General features: G+C 42.5%; 1 protein-coding gene across 1 annotated transcript; it reads left to right on the top strand.

The window, feature by feature from the left end:
- The first annotated feature begins 217 nt into the window (after positions 1 to 217).
- On the top strand, positions 218 to 2,111 carry LOC789148 (ras-related protein Rap-1b). Its single transcript, XM_010807075.4, has one exon. It carries the CDS (start codon positions 342 to 344, stop codon positions 894 to 896), a length of 555 nt encoding a protein of 184 aa, XP_010805377.1. The 5' UTR covers positions 218 to 341; the 3' UTR covers positions 897 to 2,111.
- The last annotated feature ends 10,965 nt before the right edge of the window (positions 2,112 to 13,076 follow it).

Raw genomic sequence — 13,076 nt, 5'->3', positions numbered from 1 at the left:
CAATAGTATATGAACTGTGAACTTCCAGATGTTCAAGCTGGATTTAGAAAAGGCAGAGGAACCAGAGATCAAATGGCCAACATCCGCTGAATCATCAAAAAAACAAGAGAGTTCCAGAAAAACATCTTCTTCTGCTTTATCAACTACACAAAAGGCTTTGACTGTGTGGATCACAACAAACTGGAAAATTCTTCAAGAGATGTGAATACCAGGGCGGCAGCAGCGGCAGCGGCAGGACCGCCGTGGTGCCGGGAGCAGCGACTCGGAGGGAGCGTGAGGCGACGCTGGCTGCAGGCACCCGGTGACAGCGCGAGAGGTACTAGTTTTTACAAGTTTGCACCATGCGTGAGTATAAGCTAGTCGTTCTTGGCTCGGGAGGCGTTGGAAAATCTGCTCTGACTGTACAGTTTGTTCAAGGAATTTTTGTTGAAAAATATGATCCTACGATAGAAGATTCTTATAGAAAGCAAGTTGAAGTAGATGCACAGCAGTGTATGCTTGAAATCTTGGATACTGCAGGAACGGAACAATTCACAGCAATGAGGGATTTGTACATGAAAAATGGACAAGGCTTTGCGTTAGTTTATTCCATCACAGCACAGTCCACATTTAATGATTTACAAGATCTGAGAGAACAGATTCTTCGAGTTAAAGACACAGATGATGTTCCAATGATTCTGGTTGGTAGTAAGTGTGACTTGGAAGATGAAAGAGTTGTAGGAAAGGAACAAGGTCAAAATCTAGCAAGACAGTGGAACAACTGTGCATTCTTAGAATCCTCTGCAAAATCAAAAATAAATGTTAATGAGATCTTTTATGACCTAGCGCGACAAATTAACAGAAAAACTCCAGTGCCTGGGAAAGCCCACAAAAAGTCGTCATGTCAGCTGCTTTAATATATTAATGCATTGTAGCTCTGAGCCAGGTCTGAAGAACTGTTGCCCAATTCAACAGTGCCAGCATTCCAACTTTGTTAAACCTACCAACATCTTAAATGGACTTTCTGTGGTGGTACCCTTTAAGAGGCGGATGAAAACTACTACATCAGTTTGCACATTCTAATCACTTTCCAGTATCACAGAGAGATTTTTACTTATATAATAGTCCTAGAGTATGCAGCTGGTAAAACCAGAGGCTACAATCCAATATTACTGCTAAGAGACATTTTTCATCCACCAATGTATGAAAATGGTGTACTGTATACTTTAACACACCCCATACTTTGTATTGGAGAGTACAATAATGTAAATCCTAAAAGCACCACTATTTTAGCATAATAAAAGAAAGTCCAAAGAGCTCCTATATAGACTACTCCAGATAAGTTTGCTTCTTTGATACTTGTAGCTTATTGTAATTTTTTTTAAGAAATTCAAGGTCATTATCATTGTCTTGTACAAATAAGCGCTTTGATTAACACAGCTATATAGTTTTTTTAATTTTTAAAAAACCTGTGGAGACAGTGATCTTGTCTTTAAAATATGATAGTCCTTTCAGTATAATGTCTTAGATTAAAGACGTTGCCTTTAATATCTGTTGGGAAGGAAATGTCCAGACTTTTCAAATCTTTTATTATATGCTTCCTTTTTTGTTTACATAGGGAACAATGTTTATAGTTGTGTGTACAGTGGGGGTCTACAACAAGAAGTGTATATTTTCAAACACTTTTTTAATGATTTAACAATTTTTGTAAATCATTTTCAGGCTTCTGCAGCTGTAGATTCTCACTGTGAATCCCCTGCTTGCTCATGCATAAATGTATTTGCAATACCAAATACACAGGTTTAGTCTTTTTGCCTGTTAGTGATTGTTTCCCATGTGTAACGTTTTGGTTGAGATGTTAAATGGTGGAAGAGTACTGTGGATGTGAATGTGGGGAGTAATTTTAATCATGTGTAATTGGTCACAAGGCCTAAGTTGCGGTAACTATTGCTGTTTTATTTAACAATGCCTTGTTGCTTTGTATGCATTAACTTTTGGGTGTAAAGATTGTGTGTCTATCCAACAGGGAGCCACAGTATTTAAATTGACCAACCTAATGTTACAACTACTTTTGAGGTGGCCAAATGTAAACTAAAAGCCTTAATTAAAGTGGTGCAATTTTGTATAACTTAGCATCAGTAGTTCAATAAATTTGGATTGCCGTGCAAGGGCTTGCGTTATAATTACTTGCCACTTGAATGTGTTTTGTGTAATGTTTAACAGTGCTAATTAAATAAATATGGGTTTAACTTCTTTTTAAATGTGAAAAAAAAAAAAAAAGAGAGAGAGATGTGAATACCAGACCACCTGACCTGCCTCCTGAGAAATCTCTATGCAGGTTAGGAAGCAACATTGGGAAAGGAGTATGTCAAGGCTGTATAATATCACCCTGCTTATTTAACTTCTATGCAGAGTATATCACACGAAATGCCAGACTGGACGAAGCACAGAGTGTCTCATTCCTAATTTCCGCCCTGAACTCCTTTCCGGGGTGTTGAAGGCCAGCAGCTTCAGTCACCATGATTTAATCTTTGTACAAGTAGATGGCAGAGCCCCTTCAGGTCATAAATCTGACTACAGATGGGGGCATTACATAACTGTTTTGTCACATACTTGGTGATGTAAGGGACAAAACTTTTTTTTTAATTTTTAAAAATTTATTTTAATTGGAGTATAATTACTTTACAATATTGTGGTGGTTTTTACCATACATCAACATGAATCAGCCATGGGTGTACATGTGTTCCCCCATCCTGAACCCCCCACCCCACCTCCCCTTCCCCCATTCCTCTGGGTTGTCCCAGAGCACCGGCCTTGACTGCCCTGCTTCATGCATTGAACTTGCACTGGTCATCTGTTTTACCTATGGTAATATACATGTTTTAATGCTATTTTCTCAAATCATCCCACCGTCGCCTTCTCCCATGGCGTCCAAAAGTCTTTTTACATCTGTGTCTCTTTTGCTGCTTGCATATAGGGTCATCGTTACCATCTTTCTAAATTCCATATATATGCATTAATATACTGTATTGGTGTTTCTCTTTCTGACTTACTTCACTCTGTATAATAGGCTCAGGACAACACTTTTGAAACAGGCAATATAGGTACCAATAAGGTCATCAGTAAGAGCTTAAGTCAAGAACTTCCCTTATGTGTAGCCCAGTATATACCTAAGTCATCTGCCTTAGCTTGTTCCACACCAAACCTTATTTTTTAGGGAAACTATATACTGGCGTTGTCCATAAGGCACCCAGCCTAGCTTTCTAGTGTTATTAGACTGATTATCCTTTGTATGATTTAATTGCTCCCAGTATGGAGGAGACTTTAAATAGGTGCAAAGTTTAGCTCCTGCAGAGTTAGGGGACAAGAAAGCAAACTTAATTATAGATATGCAGAATTAGGAGTGGCTAAAGTAAAAAAAAAAAAAAAAAAGCCAACTAGGAATGTTCAGGGCTGCTCACTGTTCCCTTTATCTTCTTTGCTCTCAGGAAGCAGAAAGAGAAAAACTCATTTCTTTTTTCTTTTTTACTGCAACAAATTCCTCTTTTTCCCCTTTTCACTGCAACACAAGTACCTTAGGACCCAGCAGTCCCACACATGAGCATAATCCCAGAGAAAATAAAAAATTTAAAAGACATGGGAACCCCTGCAATCTCAGCCCAACAAGGTACAATAGTCAAGTCTGTGAAGCAAGCTAAATGTAGAAATTACATATGAATGGAAACAGGAGATGGGGCATATGTACACAATGTAATATTTCTCAACAATAAGAAAGTAGGAAATAATGCTAAGTCCGGCCACAGGAAATAAAGTAGCGGTGATCATTCCAAGTGAAGTAAGGGAGACAGGGAAAGACAAGTATCATAATGATATCACCTCTAGGTATAATCTAAAAATGGATACAAATTAAGTTCTTTCCCAAAGAAATACAGCCTAATGGATTTAGAAAAGAAACTTCTGGTCACCAAGAAAATCAAGCTGCATTAGATTGAAAAGGAAAAAAAAAAAACCCACAAGATTGTAATTCACCTATATACTCCAGTTCAAATCATAGGGTAAAAACAGAAAAATATGGAAGAGAAATGCTGATTCTATTCCCCTGAGGCCATAAGTGACCTGGGCTGGTGTCACATCCCTGGAGCCTGATTGGCTTGGGACCAAGGCCGGAGTGTCCTGGGGCTGAGGGAATTGGGAGCATGTGCAGGGAGTGTTCCTCCACAATGGACCTGGAGTGTCTCTTGCCCTCTGCAGAGACCCCAAGCTTCAGAAACAAGTGGGAGAAATTAAGAGTTTGGAGTTAATATAGTCACAGTAATATACATCAAATACATGATTAAAAAGTAACTACTGAATAGCATAAGACAGTTGATGAACACATCGTAATCACCCATACGGGAAAGTAAACACAAAGAAAATAAATGAATGCCTACCCATAACTGAATCGTGTATCTGTACAACTGAAACAAACACACCAGAAATCAACAATATTCCAACATAAAATAACAAGGAAATTACTGGGGAAAAAAAGAAGAGTGGGACATGAAGAAGTGCTGCTCCCTTGTGGCCTTTTAATTTAACAACACCATGAAAAGCAGAGCTGCTGGGCATTTAATATGCACAAACATCAGGGGGCTCTAAGTAAAAAATACCTGCCTTCAAGAATAGCCTAGGTGTCACTGAAAAAAAATTCAAAACAGGGCAGATGTTCAAGTGGCCAATTTCAAGAGGTAAGTTTAACTCACACCCTTTAAAAGAACCACATGAAAAGATGTCAACATCATTAAATATTAGACATGCAAATTAAAACTACAATGAGGTATTTCCTCACATGGTTCACAGTGACTCTTGTCCAAAAGTTGACAAACAATACGTGCTGGAGAAAGTGTGAAGAAAAGGGAACCCTCCCACACTGTTAGTGAAAAGGTGAAAATCACTACGGATGCTGACTGCAGCCATGAAATTAAAAGACGCTTACTCCTTGGAAGGAAAGCTATGACCAACCTAGACAGCATATTGAAAAGCAAAGACATTACTTTGCCAACAAAGGTCCATCTAGTCAAGGCTATGGTTTTTCCACTGGCCATGTATGGATGTGAGATTTGGCTGTGAAGAAAGCTGAGCACCGAAGAATTGATGCTTTTGAACTGTGGTGTTGGAGAAGACTCTTAATCCCTTGGACTGCAAGGAGATCCAGCCAGTCCATTCTAAAGGAGATCAGTCATGAGTGTTCATTGGAAGGACTCATATTGAAGCTGAAACTCCAGTACTTTGGCCACTAAGGACCCTGAAGCTGGGAAAGATTAAAGACAGGAGAAAAAGGGGATGACAGAGGATGAGATGGTTGGATGGCATCACTGACTCAATGGACATGAGTTTGGGTAAACTTCAGGAGTTGGTGATGGACAGGGAGGCCTGGCGTGCTGCAGTCCATGGGGTTGCAAAGTGTCGGACACGACTGAGCGACTGAACTGAACTGTGAAGAACAGTGTGCAGGGTTTTTAAGAAATGATCATGAGAATGAAATTAGAATAGTGCCTAACAGCATGCACAAAAGTAAACTCCAAACAGATTCAAGACCTAAATAAAAGCACAGATAATGGGAAACTCTTAAGGGAAAAAGCAGAACACACTTTGACATAAAATGCAGCAAGTTTTTCTTTGACCCATCTCTTAGAATCATGAAAAATAAAACAAAAATAAATAAATCAGACCTAACTCCCCTTAAAAGCGCTGGCACATCAGAGGAAACCATAAACACAACGAAAAGACAAACCTCACAATGGAACTAATATGTGCAAACAAAGACACACACGAGGAACTTCTCTCCAAAACATACAAACCACTTATTCACCTCAATATCAAAGAAACAACCCAGCCAACCAGGGGCACAAGATTTAAATGGATCTTTCTCCAAAGAAGACATAGAGATAACCAAGAAGCACATGAAAAGACACTCAGCATCTGTAAATATTAGAGAACTGTGAATCAGAAGTGGCATCACCTCACACACGTCAGAATGGTCAGCATAGAAAATCTACAATAAATGCTGGAGAGGTAATAGAGGAGAAGAACCCTCCTCCCTGTTGGTGGGAATGAAAGTCAGTAAATCCACAAAGGAGAACAGGACAAAGGGTCATGAAAACCTAAACAGAGAACTACCATCAGTTCAGTTCAGTCACTCAGTCGTGTCCGACTCTCTGTGACCCCATGAATCGCAGCACGCCAGGCCTCCCTGTCCATCACCAACTCCCGGAGTTCACTCAGACTCACGTCCATTGAGTCAGTGATGCCATCCAGCCATCTCATCCTCTGTCATCCCCTCCTCCTCCTGCCCCCAATCCCTCCCGGCATCAGAGTCTTTTCCAATGAGTCAACTCTTTGCATGAGGTGGCCAAAGTATTGGAGTTTCAGCTTCAGCATCATTCCCTCCAAAGAAATTCAATATCACAGTAATCTAAGTCTATGCCCCAACCAGTAACACTGAAGAAGCTGAAGTTGAACAGTTTTATGAAGACCTACAAGACCTTTTAGAACTAACACCCAAAAAAGATGTCCTTTTCATTATAGGGCTCTGGAAGGCAATAGTAGGAAGTCAAGAAACACCTGGAGAAACAGGCAAATTTGACCTTGGAATACAGAATGAAGCAGGGCAAAGACTAATAGAGTTTTGCCAAGAAAATGCACTGGTCATAGCAAACACCCTCTTCCAACAACACAAGAGAAGACTCTACACATGGACATCACCAGATGGTCAACACTGAAATCAGATTGAGAAGTACCATAGGACCCAGCAGTCCCATTCCTGGGTACAGATCCACAGAAAACCAAAATTTTAAAAGACAGGTACACCGCAATGCTCATGGCAGCACTATGCACAAGAGGCAAGACACAGATGAAGCCTAAGTGAGTAAGGACAGATGAATGGGTAAGCGAGGTGGGGTACACACACACAGAGCAATGTCACTCAGCCGTAAGGAGGGTGACATCACGCCATGCCCAGCAACAAGGAAGGAAGTAGAGATGATCATACTAAGTGATGTAAGGAAGACAAAGGAAGACAAGTATCATATGATACCTCTTGAAGGTGGATTCTAAAAATGGATACAAATTAACTTTTCTACCAAACAGAAACAGCCTCAGGACATAGCAAACTGCCTTATGGTTACCAAAAGGGAAAGGCGGTGGGCAAAGGAAACGAGAAGTTGGAGATGAACATATACACATGATTCTTTGTAAAATAATCAACAAGAACCCACAGTAGGACAAGGACCCCTACTCAACACTGAATAATAAACTATATGGGAAGAGAACCCAAAAAAGAACATGTACACATATACACAATGGAATATTACTCAGTTATTTTTTAAAAAAACGTATTTGAATCCGTTCTAATGAGCCTATTATACAGAGTGAAGCAAGTCAGAAAGAAAAACACAAATACAGTATGTTAATGCATATATATGGAATTTAGAAAGATGGTAATGATGACCCTAAATGAAGACAGCAAAAGAGACACAGAGGTAAAGAACAGACTTTTGGACTCTGTGGGAGAAGGCAAGGGTGGGATGATTTGAAACATGTATATTACCATATGTGAAATAGATCACCAGTCCAAGTTCAATGCATGAAACAGGGCGCTCAAAGCCAGTGCACTGGGATGACCCTGAGGGATGGGATGGGGAGGGAGGGGCGTTCAGGATGCGGGACATGTGTACACCCATGGCTGATTCATGTCAATGTATGGCAAAAACCACTACAATATTATAAAGTAATTAGCCTCCAATTAAAATAAAGAAATAAAAAATAAAAGAACATGTACACGGCTATGCGTGAGTGGATCATGTTGCTGTACACCTGAAACAAAAAGCAAACACTCTCTACAACATTGTAAGTCACATCTACACCAGTACAAAATACAAATTACAAAAAGAGAATGCTGACGCTATTCCCTTCAGGCTTAGTGACCTGGGCTGCTGCCACATCCCTGAAGCTTAGGCAGGCTGAGTGTCTTGGGTGAACGGTCTTGGGGCTGAGGGAGGCTGGGAGGATGTGCCAGTCAATGAGCCCTGTCCCATGGACTGGTGTGTCTTCCCCTCCGCACCGGCCCACAGCCTCCAGATCCTGGCAGTTTCGCTGCAGTAGGCGCAGTGAAACTATACCTACTGCACCCAAAGGATGTGGAGCTTCTGGGCTGGAAGAGCTGTGAAAAGCCCCCTGGGCTGCGTGTCTCCAGGTGATGGGGTTCCCACCTTCAGCTTCCTTCCTTAGGGTCACCCCACCTATGGTGAAAGCCCCCTCCACAGAGTGGTGCTGCAGGAGCTGGGATGTGTCCAGGGCAGAGGGGGAAGGAAGGAAGAAGGAGTGGGACGCAAGCCTGGGGTGTTTCTTCTAGCACATTCCACTCTAATTGACAATCCAGGAACAGGACTTTCCCTAAGGCTCTGGTTCCCCCAGTAACCAGGGAGGGGCATAAAGACATGTCGTTGCCTTGTGGCCACTTCCCACAACAACAACTTTGAAACCTTTGCTCACAGGTACTTAATATTCACTAGACTTGAGGGCTGTAAGTGAAAAACACCTGCCTTCAAGAAATGTCCTAGGGGCAGACAACAGAAAAATATTAAAAACAGAGCAGGCGTTCAAGAAGCTGATTTTAATAAGTAAGTTTAACTCACACTGTTTTAAAAAATCACATGTAATGATGTCAACATCGCTAAATATGAGAGAAATGCAAATCAAAACTTCAAGGAGATATCACCTCACACCAGTCAGAATGGCCATAGATGGAAATTCTACAAACAATAATTGCTGGAGAGGGTGTACAGCAAAGGGAACCCTCCTATACAGATGCTGGGAATGGAAATTGGGAGCAGCCACTGGAGGGCACCGGGCAGGTTCCTTAGCCTCTCAGGAAAATGAGAATGAAATCAGAACGCTCCCTAACACCATACACAAAAATAAATTCCAAATAGATTAAAGATCTAAATAAAAGGACAGATACTATGAAACTCTTAAGGAAAAGAGCACACGCCTTGGCATAAAATGCAAGTTCTTTTTTGATCCACCTCATAGAATCATGAAAATAAAACAAAAATAAACAAATGGGACATAATAAACATTAAAAGCATCTACACAGCAAAGGAAACCATCAGTGAAAGAAAAACACAACCCTCGGAATGGAAAAAAAATTATTGCAAAGATACCTATAGGGAATTTCTCTTCAACACACACAAACCACTGCTGCCTGCTAAGTCACTTCAGCCGTGTCCAACTCTGTGCGACTCCATGGACGGCAGCCCACCACGCTCCCCCGTCCCTGGGATTCTCCAGGCATGAACACTGGAGTGGGTTGCCATTTCCTTCTCCAGTGCATGAAAGTGAAAAGTGAAAGGGAGGTCGCTCAGTCATGTCTGACTCTTAGCGACCCCATGGACTGCAGCCTACCAGGCTCCTCCATCCATGGGATTTTCCAGGTAAGAGTAATGGAGTGGGGTGGCATTGCCCTCTCCATACAAACCACTAGTACAGCTCAATATCAAAAAAAAAAAAAAGCAAACAACCCAATAAAAAATTGGCCAAAGAATAAATGCACATTTCTCCAAAGAAGTCATCAAGATGGCCATAAGGCACATGAAACGAGGCTCAGCATTACTAGTTCTTAGAGAAAGGCAAGTCAAATGTACAATGGGGTACCACCTCACATTGATCTGAATGGCCACATCGAAAACCCTACAACAATAAAGTCTGCAGAGGGTGTGGGGAAAAGGGAACCCTCCTACACTGTTGGGGGGAATGTAAGTCAGTACACCGACTAGGGACAACATTATGGAGGTTCTTAAAAAACTAAACATAGATGTACCCAATGACCCAGCACCCCATACCTAGGCACAGATCCAGAGGAAGCCAAAATTTAAAAAGACACCTGTACCCAACAATCATGGCAGCGCTAGGTACAATAACCAAGACACGGTAGCAACTTAAATGTACAAGGACAGATGAATGAAGACAGAAAATGGGGTACATGTACACAATGCAATATTATTCAGACATAAAGAAGCATGAAATAATCCCATTTCCAGTTACCAGGAAGAAACTAGAGATAATCATGCTAAGTGTAGTGCATGAGATAGAGAAAGACAAGTATAAGATATTACTTCCTGTGGAATCTAAACAAATAAACTCCTTTACAAAAATGAAACAGTCTCATAGACTTAGAATAGAAACTCACGGTTACCAAAAAAAGAAAGGCGGAGGGACAGGGAGTAATTAGCTGGTTCAGATAACCTTAAAACAGATGCTAAAGGGCTCATAATAGTCACAAGTCCAAGAGGGCTGTAAATGACACCTGCCCTCAAGAAATGTCCTGGGAAAAAATTCCAAACAGGGTCAACTTTCAAGAAGCCAGACTGAAGAGGTAAACTGTTCTCACAAGATGTAAAAATCATAATAAAAGCACATGGAAAGATAGTCCGCATCAGTAATTATTAAGTCAATACCAAACAAAACTATGAGGTACCACCTCACTGGCTCCAGCGGTCATCATCGAAAAGATCTACAAAGAATAATTACTGCTGAGAATGTACAGAGAATAAAATTCTCCCACAGTCTTGGTGGGAATGTAAATGGTGAAGCCACGATGGGAAACAGCACAGAGGTTCCTTGAAACACTAAACACAGAGGTATCGTACGATCCTGCAATCCCATTCCTTGGCTTAGGTCCAGAGAAAATCACTTTCAAAATGACACACGCACCTGGATTTTCAGGGCAGCACTATTACAATAGCCAAGACACAGAATCCACCAAAATGTCCACTGACAGAGAAATGAAGACTCTGCGGTACAGCTACACACTGGGATGCTGCTCAGCCCTAACACAGAACAAAATAACAATACTGGCAGCAGCTTTGATATATCAAGAAATTATCATTTGACAAATACTTTTCAGAGAGAAAAGGACAAATATCCTAAGATTTCATGTTCAGGTGGAATCTATAAGTTCACACCAATGAACTAATTTACAAAATAGAAAAAGACGCACAGACTGAGAAAATCAAATTATGATTATCAAAAGAAGATTAGAAGGGACAGATAAATTAAAAGCTTGGGATGAAAATATATACACTAATATATATCAAGTTGATAATGAAAAAGGACCTACTGAATAGAACTGGAGACTACTGAACAAAGAATAAATATATATCTGTGTATAATTGAATCAAGTTCATGTGCACCTAAAGCGAACAAAACATTGGAAGTCAACTCTACCCCAATATAAAATAACAATAACTTACAAATTAAATGCCACGAGCTCAGTCTAGAGGAGGCCAGACAGTGGTGGCCCTATGAGTTAGATACGTGACATGCTACGATATCAATATGACGCCACTGAAGGTTCTCTTTCACTCAGCAGAACACAGAGCAGCAACTCACTCAAAGGTGCCTGACCTCATGTGAATGCAGCTGTATGAAGAGAGGAAAAAGGACCACAGGCTAATCAGGGCAACACCCTCAATTCAGATATTGGAAACCTCAGAGCGGACAAGACACACTGAGGTAGAGCACATATGAGGCCTCCGGGTACAGGATCCAGACCCGTGTGGATGGGATGAGACCCACACAGTCCCCAGACCCTGCACCTCGGTCACACATCCAGTCTCCAGGGTGACCCCGCCAGACCCTGCTCCTGGGCTCACACATCCACAGTCTCCAGGGTGATACCTCAGACCCTGAACCCTGCACCTGAGGTCATATGTCCAGTCTCCAGGGTGACCCCCCCAGACCCCACACCTGAGGTCACGTGTCCACAGTCTCCAGGGTGACCCCCCAGACCCCACACCTGAGGTCACGTGTCCACAGTCTCCAGGGTGACCCCGCCAGACCCTGCACCTGAGGTCATATGTCCACAGTCTTCAGGGTGACCCCCCAGACCCTGCACCTGCGGTCACGTGTCCACAGTCTCTAGGGTGACCCCCCCCAGACCCCACACCTGAGGTCATATGTCCACAGTCTCTGGGGTGATCCCATCTCCCAGACTTGTACCTGGGGTCACAAGCCCACAGTCTCCAGGGTGACCCCACCTCCCCAGACCCTGCACCTAAGGTCACACATCCACAGTCTCTAGGGTGACGCCCCCTCCCAGACCCTGCATCTGGGGTGGCAAGACCCTTGGTTAGGACACCAGGTGTCTGCTGGTTGGGCCCCTATGGCAGAAACGAGTGAGTTCCTGTAACCTCCTGGTTTGGTAGATAGAAGACTTGGTCAGTCTCCTCCCCCGACACTTGTCCCAAAGAAGTCCTCCTCTTTTCCCTTCAGTTCTATGTGACAGTAATTGTTTTTATGGCTGTCGTGATAATGTTGAACACACTACCTTGGTGCTGGCAGTCTTGGTCTTTTGTTGTCCCACTGAGGTGCTGCGAAAACACCACAGACGCTGGGCTGGAAGGCGAGGGGCAGGTCTGGTCTCTGCTGAGGATGGACAGTCTACTGCAAGGAGAGCACAGCAGCAACCTCACCTGCTGCCCATTAGTTTTTTGCCTGATCCATGTGCCCTGCAATCAATTGCCCAGGTAAACCTGCTCTCTTGTTGTCATGCTCGTGCTGGTAAATTGGAATAATTACCAGGTAGCCCACCTGAGGAGTCTCCAGGAGCCCCAGGGATGGGGAACCTCACGGGAGTACAGAGGGACTAGGTACAGGCCTGTATAAAATGATACTGAAAAGCATTAATTCCTAAATGCAAGTGAAGCTCACACGTATCCTTCCCTTTTTCTTAGTTTTGTGTATATGGTCTCCCTCTGCACATGATTTTGACCCATGCAGATGGGGTGAGACACAGTCCCCAGATACCCCTCCTAACCTGGGGTCACATGTTCCCTTGGTCAGGACACCATGGCTGTGGTCGGCGGCAGGCCCCCAATATGTAAACAAGCCAGGTCCATATTGTAAGCTATGGTTTTTCCAATAGTCCTGTATGGATGTGAGAGTTGGACCATAAAGAAGGCTAAGCACCAAAGAACTGATGCTTTCCAGTGGTGCTGGAGAAGACTTTTGAGAGACTTTGGACAGCAAGGAGATCAAACAAGTCAATCCTAAAGGAA

The sequence above is a fragment of the Bos taurus genome, chromosome 7, assembly GCF_002263795.3.
Source record: "Bos taurus isolate L1 Dominette 01449 registration number 42190680 breed Hereford chromosome 7, ARS-UCD2.0, whole genome shotgun sequence".
Classification (NCBI taxonomy): Eukaryota; Metazoa; Chordata; class Mammalia; order Artiodactyla; family Bovidae; genus Bos; species Bos taurus.
This window is presented reverse-complemented; position numbering and strand designations above follow the sequence as displayed.

Excerpts from the sequence above, each read along its gene's own strand:
- LOC789148 (XM_010807075.4), top strand. The coding sequence starts at position 342 with ATGCGTGAGTATAAGCTAGTCGTTCTTGGCTCGGGAGGCGTTGGAAAA.